Source organism: Lucilia sericata, unplaced genomic scaffold, assembly GCF_015586225.1.
Source record: "Lucilia sericata isolate MDLA Ls3-8-SP2 unplaced genomic scaffold, ASM1558622v1 Contig000521F_arrow, whole genome shotgun sequence".
Taxonomy (NCBI): domain Eukaryota; kingdom Metazoa; phylum Arthropoda; class Insecta; order Diptera; family Calliphoridae; genus Lucilia; species Lucilia sericata.
In genome coordinates, this window is record NW_023994533.1 from 27,952 (window position 1) to 36,900 (window position 8,949).

An 8,949-nucleotide genomic window follows, 5' to 3' on the forward strand; every position below is an offset into this window, starting at 1 on the left:
GTTAGTTAGTAGTAGTTAGGTAGTAGTTAGTTAGTTAGGTAGTTAGTTAGTTAGTTAGTTAGTTAGTTAGTTAGTAGTTAGTTAGTTAGTTAGTTAGTTAGTTAGTTCGTTAGTTAGTTAGTAGTTAGTTAGTAGTTAGTTAGTTAGTTAGTTAGTTAGTTAGTAGTTAGTGTTAGTTAGTTAGTTAGTTAGTTAGTTAGTTTAGTTAGTAGTTAGTTAGTTAGTTAGTTAGTTAGTAGTTAGGTTAGTTAGTTAGTGTAGTTAGTTAGTTAGTTAGTAGTTAGTTAGTTAGTTAGTTAGTTAGTTAGTAGTAGTTAGTTAGTAGTTAGTTAGTTAGTTAGTAGTTAGTTAGTTAGTTAGTTAGTTAGTTAGTTAGTTAGTTAGTTAGTTAGTTAGTTAGTTAGTTAGTTGTTAGTTAGTTAGTTAGTGTAGTAGTTATGTTAGTTAGTTAGTTAGTTAGTTAGTAGTTAGTTAGTTCGTAGTTAGGTAGTTAGTTAGTTAGTTAGTTAGTTAGTTAGTAGTTAGTTAGGTTAGTTAGTTAGTTAGTTAGTAGTTAGTTAGTTAGTTAGTTAGTTAGTAGTTAGTAGTTAGTTAGTTAGTTAGTTAGTTAGTTAGTTAGTTAGTTAGTTAGTTAGTTAGTTAGTTAGTTAGTAGTTAGTTAGTTAGTTAGTTAGTTAGTTAGTAGTTAGTTAGTTAGTTAGTTAGTTAGTAGTTAGTTAGTTAGTTAGTTAGTTAGTTAGTTAGTTAGTTAGTTAGTTAGTTAGTAGTTAGTTAGTTAGTTAGTTAGTTAGTTAGTAGTTAGTTAGTTAGTTAGTTAGTTAGTTAGTTAGTTAGTCTGATTGTTAAAAATGCGATAGATACAGTTTAACGAGTCATAATTTTTCTGTGATGTTTTACTGTGATGTTTTCGCGAACATCAGGTGATAATCGAAGTTATCCCCCATATAAGGTCAGAGAATAACATTAACGCTGTATGGCACTGGCGATATGGATACCAAATGCGATACAAATAAGTTTCATTAGATTCAAAATTTCGCTGAAGAATATAACAAATTAAATCAAATAAAGTTGTCTGTCTAAGCCTTAAAATTGACCCAAAAACCTTGATCTAAAATTATTGCAATAACGAAAATACTACAGAAGTATTTATCAATCAGAAATACAAATTTAAATCAAAAAAACTTGACTCTGACAGTGAATGACATTTAAAATTAGAGCAAATTCGCATTAACATACATTTAAATAGTAAAAACGACATGAGGGTGTTTAAAAATTCTAAACACACAAAAATTCATTTCTAAACAAGATGAGTGATAATAATACCCACCCACTTGGTGGTGGGTTAACAAAAAAACAAATAATTAAAATAAAATTTAATTTCTAACAATTGTTAAATAAAAAATATATATTTATTTACAATAGAAAAAAAAAAAAAAAATAAAAAAATGAAATTCGGGTGTTAATCAAATTGGGATAGGTTAGTATTAGAAATTTCCGAATAGAGCTGTTAGACAACGACAAACATTAATACCGAAATAAAGATTCAGTTTATAAAAGCTATTAAGTTGTGTGAAATGTTAAGTATTAACAAAACTCACATAAACGTAAAAGCAACGTTTTTCAAGTTTAAAGAAATTATGTTTAAAATTTTTATATTTGTAATATTTTTAAAAGGTAAATTTACAATTTAAATAATTTATTTTTTTTTTTATTTAAAAGCTTATTAATCTGAATTACAGGTTTTTGTTTAGCAAATCCTTTTGTGGGTTTATTCGATCCCAAATGTGTGGTGATACGTAATATGGAGTGTCCAAATGAAAACGTTACCTTTTGGCTGTATAACAAGTAATTTTGTTATTTTCTTAAGTTGTTGCAACTTTCATTAATTAAATAATTTTCTTTAAGACAAACTGCTGAAGCACCTGTTAAACTGGATCCTTTAAATCTCCAGCCTAAAGATTTTCAACCTAGAAAACCTTTATTTATTGTTTTACACGGCTATACGGGCGATCGTGACTATTCGCCAAATCGTTATATTAGACCCGCTCTCTTGGAGTCGCTAGATGTCTATGTTATTTCCGTGGATTATGGTGCTTTAGTTCCTTATCCTTGTTATTTTGCTGCTGTTGAAAATTTACCTTTAGCCAGCAGATGTTTGGCTCATTTAATTAATACTCTGGTCGATCAGGGTGTGGTGGAAAATGATGATATTCACATGATCGGTTTTAGTTTGGGTGCTCAGGTGGCGGGACAAACTGCTAATTATCTTAAAAGGCGTCTTAAAAGAATTACCGGTATGTTGTGGGATATCATGTCATAGCATTTAGTTTAATTTTGTTGGAATTTGTTTTAATTTTTTTAGGTTTAGATCCTGCTAAACCCATGTTTATTACCGTCGGTTCTGATCGTAAACTTGATCCTACCGATGCTGAATTCGTAGATGTTATTCATACTGATGTTTTGGGTCGTGGTATGCTAAGGACTATGGGTCATGTAGATTTTTATCCTAATATTGGACCCTATCAACCGGGTTGTCAGGAGGAAAATATGGAGGGTAAGTTCTTTTAAGAAATTATCCAAAAATTTCTCTTTTAATAGAAATTTTTCTCTTTTTTTTTTAGAAAATTTTCTCTTTTTTATAGAAAATTTTCTCTTTTAATGGAACATTTTTCTTTTTATAGAAAATTTTCGAAAAGTTTCTCTTTTTTATATAAAATTTTCAAAAAATGTCTCATTTACAGAATATGTCAAAAAAATTTCTCTTTTTATTAAAATTTTTAAAACAATTTCTCTTCTTTATAGAAAATTTTTTTCTTCTTTATAGAAAATCTCCGAAAAATTTCTCTTTTTTATAAAAAATCTTTAAAAAATTTATTATTTTTTATAGAAAATTTTGAAAAATTTTTCACTTTTAATAGAATTTTTTTTCTCTTTTTTTCGAAAAATTTCTCTTTTAATAGAAAAGTTTCTCTTTTTTATAGAAAATGTTCTCTTTTAATGGAACATTTCTCTATAATAAGAAAATTTTCGAAAAATTTCTCCTTTTTATAGAAAATTTTCAAAAAATGTCTCATTTTACAGAAAATTTAAAAAAAAATGTATTTTTTATTAAATTTTTTAAAACAATTTCTCTTTTTTATAGAAAATTTTCGAAAAATTTCTATTCTTTATAGAAAATCTTCGAAAAATTTCTCTTTTTTATAGAAAATCTTCAAAAAATTTCACTTTTAATAGAAATTTTTCTTTCTTTTATAGAAAATTTTAAAAAAAATCTCTTTTTACAGAAAATTTTCACTTTTTTATAGAAAATTTTAGAAAACTTTCTCTTTCAATGGAAAATTTTCTCTTTTTGTACAGAAAATTTAAAAATTTTTTTTTTTATTAAAATTTTAGAAAATTTTCTGTTTTTTATAGAAAATCTTCGAAAAATTTCTCTTTTAATAGAAATTTTTCTTTCTTTTATATAAAATTTAAAAAAAATTTCTCTTTTAATAGAAATTTTTTTTCATTTTTTATAGAACATTTTCAACATTTTGGAAACATTTCTCTTTTTATAGAAAATTTTCTCTCTTTTTACAAAAAAATTCTCTTTTTATTAAAATTTTCGAAAAATTTTTCTTTTAATAGAAATTTTTCTCTCTTTTATATAAAATTTAAAAAAAATTTCTCTTTTAATAGAAAATTTTCTCTTTTTTATAGAAAATTTTCAAAAAATATCTCCTTTTAATAGAAAATTAAAAAAAGTCTCTTTTTTCACAGAAAATGTTAAAAAAATATTGTCTTTTTATTCAAATTTTTAAAACAGTTTCTCTTTCTATAGAAAATGTTCGGAAAAATTCACTTCTTTATAGAAAATTTCCAAAAATGTCTCTTTTATAGAAAATTTTTGAAAAAATACTCTTTTTATAGAATATTTTCGAAAAAATTTTATAAAAAATGTTTCTTTTTATAGAAAATTTTTCAAAAATTTCTCTTTTTATAGAAAACTTTTGAAAAATGTCTCTTTTTTAAAAAAAAAATTTGAAAATATTCTCTTTTTATAGAAAATTTTTGAAAACAAATTTCCAAAATTTCTTTTACAATAGAAAATTTCCGAAAATTACTCTTTTCATAGAAAATCTTTTATAAATCTTTTCTCTTCTTAGAGAAAATTTGTAAACTTTATTTTTTCCTAAAAGAATTGCTGAGTCTCTCTACAATCTATTTCTAGATCCCGGCAGTTGTAATCACGATCGAGCTCCTCAATATTATGCGGAATCTATACGCAGTAATAAGGGTTTTTGGGCTTATAGTTGTCCCAGTTGGCTGCATAATATCTTTGGCCTATGTAATACTCAATCAAATGATGAAATAATGGGGTTCCATGTTAATCAAAGGTAAAAACAGTTCAATAAAAAAAAATATATATATACAACTTTTACTAATTTTTACCATATTCCAGTGCCTCTGGTTCATTTTTCCTTAAAACCTCTAACCAATCCCCTTTCGCCTTGGGACCCTATACAACAAGTTCCCAGGCTCAACATCGAAATTTACCAGTACTCTACGATTATAAAGATATATATGACGAAGAATTTGAACCTCAACTGCGTAAAGCTTTTGTCGATTGGACTGATAATGAATTTGTAGAATTTCGTAAACTCACACATTTCGATGAAAAACTAAATTATTTGAAACCTTAATTAAAGGCCCGTTTAACAAATTTGAAAGGCCTGTATTCAATATAAGCCATTTGTGGTATTATTAGTGGTTAAACCCATTTATTTTTAGTGATTATTTATAACAGTATATCTAATAATTAAATAAAATTTGTATATTTCTAAGGTCATTTTTATTATTATTATTCTATTGTATTTTTAATTTATAATTTTTTATTTTTTTTTTTTTTATTGTATATAAACAAAATTGTCATGCAAATATTAAATTTTATTATTAGAATATTTGTTATCAACAAATATGAAACTATTTAGTTTTTATTTCGTATTAGCGGTGGTTATAGAAAGTGAGTGTGTGTTTCTTTTTTTAATTTTGATGGGAAATTAAAAAGTAATTAATAATATTTAAATCAATTTATTTTTTTAAACTATTAAATTAGTTGTTTTTAGTTTTAATTCTCCGGCTAGTGCTTTTACCAGAAGACATAAAAACAATCGTTTACATTGCTATTATGCTGAGGATCAATGTCCTAATAAGGATATACAATTTTGGTTGTACACCAAGTAAGTTGAGCAAAAGAAAATGTTCGATTTTTTTTTTTTTTTTTTGAAGAAAATTTTCGGAAAATTTCTCTCTTTACAGAAATTATTGAAAAACTTTTCCTTTTAAAAACATGTTTACTCTTATAGAAAATTTTCTCAAAATTTTTCTTTTAAAGAAAATATTTAGTCTTTTTTATAGACAGTTTTTAAAAAACTTTCCATTTTTTTGGTAATTTTATATTATTATATTTTTATAGAATATTACAAAAAAATTATAGAATTTTTTTTTTCAAAAACTTTTAATTACGTAAAAAATTTTTATTTTTATTGAAAATTTATACAATTTTTTTTTAAATTTCTTGACAGAAATTTCGTTAGATAGATAGATAGATAGATAGATAGATAGATAGATAGATAGATAGATAGATAGATAGATAGATAGATAGATAGATAGATAGATAGATAGATAGATAGATAGATAGATAGATAGATAGATAGATAGATAGATAGATAGATAGATAGATAGATAGATAGATAGATAGATAGATAGATAGATAGATAGATAGATAGATAGATAGATAGATAGATAGATAGATAGATAGATAGATAGATAGATAGATAGATAGATAGATAGATAGATAGATAGATAGATAGATAGATAGATAGATAGATAGATATATAGATAGATAGATAGATAGATAGATAGATAGATAGATAGATAGATAGATAGATAGATAGATAGATAGATAGATAGATAGATAGATAGATAGATAGATAGATAGATAGATAGATAGATAGATAGATAGATAGATAGATAGATAGATAGATAGATAGATAGATAGATAGTAGATAGATGATAGATAGATAGATAGATAGATAGATAGATAGATAGATAGATAGATAGATAGATAGATAGATAGATAGATAGATAGATAGATAGATAGATAGATAGATAGATAGATAGATAGATAGATAGATAGATAGATAGATAGATAGATAGATAGATAGATAGATAGATAGATAGATAGATAGATAGATAGATAGATAGATAGATAGATAGATAGATAGATAGATAGATAGATAGATAGATAGATAGATAGATAGATAGATAGATAGATAGATAGATAGATAGATAGATAGATAGATAGATAGATAGATAGATAGATAGATAGAAAATTTTATCTTTTTATAAAAACATTTTGGAAAATTTTCTTTTTATATAAAATTTTTCAATAAATTTCTCTTTTCATAAAATTATGTTTTCTAATTTTATATAAAAATTTTTCAAAAATTTCACTTTTCATAGAATTATCTTTTCGAAATTTTTCTCTTTTTTTATAGATTTTTTCCAAAAATTTCTCTTTTTATATAAATGTTATCGAAATTTTTGCTTTTTATAAAAAATTTTAAAATTCATTCTTTATTTATCAAGAGAAACTGAACAAAATCCCTTATTGCTGGATCTACTCAATCTTAATCCCGCTGCATTTCCCGAACGTTTACCTTTAAAAATTCTATTACATGGTTTGGGACTAGATCATGATCTTTCACCTAATGAAGAATTACGTCCGCTACTGTTGCAACACGAGAGTGTTTATATAATAAGTGTGGATTATAAAAATCTCTCAAGAGTTCTTTGCTTAACACCTTGGGCTCTAGAAAATAGTCGTATTATAGCGAAATGTTTAGCCTTGCTAATCAATAATTTAGTGGATCAGGTAATGTACTCACCGGACGATATACATTTAATTGGTTTTAGTTTAGGGGCGCAAATTGCCGGTTTATCTGCGAACTATTTAAATTATAGAGTAAAGAGAATTACAGGTAAAATAATGACATATACTTACTCACAGAAAGTGTTTTACATTTTCTTTTTTAATTAGGTTTAGATCCCGCTGGTCCCACTTTTGATACTGACAATATAACCGAGCGTCTCGATCCTACAGATGCTCAATTCGTCGATGTTATACATACAGATCCACGATTTTTTTCCATAAGTCGTGCAATGGGTCATGCTGATTTTTATCCCAACTATTTAAAACTTATACAACCTGGCTGTAGTCCTATAGAGGAGTATAGTAAGTTAGAGAATAATATAAAATGTTGGAGTTTTTTTCCCTAATATTATTTATGGTTTAGGAAATTGCAATCATTTTCGCTCTAATATATATTACGCTGAATCTATTGTAACTAATGTGGGCTTTTGGTCCTATAATTGTGGCAGCTATATGGAGTATTTATATAATCAATGTGCTAATTACTCAGAAATACCACATGCTTTAATGGGTTATTATGTGGATGAGAGGTAAGTAACATCATGAGTCAAATCAATTGCTATCCAATTACAATGGATACCGTTGTCTGTAAATGTTTGTATTTTTATCATATTTCAGTGTTAGAGGTTCTTATTTCTTAGAAACGAATTCCAAACCTCCCTATGCCCAGGGTCCGTTAGTTCAAGTCGAATTGCAGGTTGCGGATAGTATTGCTTAAGCTGCCATATCATAGATCTTTCGAAAATTTTTATAATAAAGAGACAATTTTCTATAAAAAAGATACATTTTTCAAAAGTTTCTTTAAAAAACAGGAAATTTTCAACATTTTTCTATTAAAAGGAGAAAATTTTCAAGGCAATTATGGACCAATCGAATTTCGAAGTAATGTTTCTGTACAAACTAGCAATACTTGTACCAAATTTGATATGGGTATCTTAATTAAGTAATGAGTTATGAGCGTTTAAGTGATTCTCGGGAGGGGACCTTGTATGGGAGCTATGCCCAGTTATGGACCGATCGGAAAAAAATTTCACAGTAATATTTTTGTGCATATGAGCAATATTTGTACCAAATATTATATGGATATCTTAATTTAGTAATGAGTTATGTGCGTTTGAGTGATTTTCTAGGAGGAACCTTGTATGGGAGGTATGACCAGTTATGCTCCGATCCAAAAAAAATTTCATAGTAATATTTCTGTATATAAGAGCAATACTTGTACCAAATTTGATATGGATATCTTCATTTACTAATGAGTTATGTGGTTTTTAAGTGATTTTCGGGAGTGGACCTTGTATGGGAGCTGTGACCAATTATGGACCGACTGGAATTTCTCAGTAACATTTCTGTGCATATAAGCAATACTTGTACCAAATATTATATGGATATCTTAATTTAGTAATGAGTTATGCGCCTTTAAATGATTTTCTGGAGGGGACATTGTATGGGAGCTATGACCAGTTATGGTCCGATCCAAAAAAAATTTCGTAGTAATATTTCTGTATATACGAGCAATACTTGTACCAAATTTGATATGGATATCTTAATTTAGTAATGAGTTATGTGGTTTTTAAGTGATTTTCGGGAGTGGACCTTGTATGGGAGCTATGACCAATTATGGACCGATCAGAAGAAACTTTCAGAGTAATATTTCTGTATATAAGAGCAATACTTGTACCAAATATTATATGTATATCTTAATTTAGTAATGAGTTATGTGCGTTTGAGTGATTTTCGGGAGGGGACATTGTATGGGAGCTATGACCAATTATGGACCGATCAGGAAAAAAATTCACAGTAATATTTCTGTGCATATGAGTAATACTTGAACCAAATTTTATATGGATATCTTAATTTAGTAATGAGTTATGTGCGTTTAAGTGATTTTCGGGAGTGGACCTTGTATGGGAGCTATGACCAATTATGGACCGATCGGAAAAAAATTTCACAGTAATATTTCTATGCATATGGGCAAT

General features: G+C 26.4%; 2 protein-coding genes across 2 annotated transcripts; both read left to right on the top strand.

Moving 5' to 3' along the window:
• Window positions 1-1,430: 1,430 nt before the first annotated feature.
• On the top strand, window positions 1,431-4,711 carry LOC119605808 (pancreatic triacylglycerol lipase). Its single transcript, XM_037959123.1, has 6 exons — window positions 1,431-1,674; window positions 1,740-1,845; window positions 1,906-2,294; window positions 2,363-2,554; window positions 4,211-4,376; window positions 4,442-4,711. The coding sequence occupies exons 1-6, from the start codon at window positions 1,575-1,577 to the stop codon at window positions 4,680-4,682; spliced, it is 1,194 nt and encodes a 397-aa protein (XP_037815051.1). The 5' UTR covers window positions 1,431-1,574; the 3' UTR covers window positions 4,683-4,711.
• A 245-nt stretch (window positions 4,712-4,956) lies between these two features.
• Window positions 4,957-7,691, top strand: LOC119605811 (pancreatic triacylglycerol lipase). The gene is made up of 6 exons (XM_037959125.1): window positions 4,957-5,002; window positions 5,096-5,219; window positions 6,631-7,022; window positions 7,082-7,276; window positions 7,338-7,503; window positions 7,592-7,691. Exons 1-6 carry the CDS (start codon window positions 4,957-4,959, stop codon window positions 7,689-7,691), a joined length of 1,023 nt encoding a protein of 340 aa, XP_037815053.1.
• The last annotated feature ends 1,258 nt before the right edge of the window (window positions 7,692-8,949 follow it).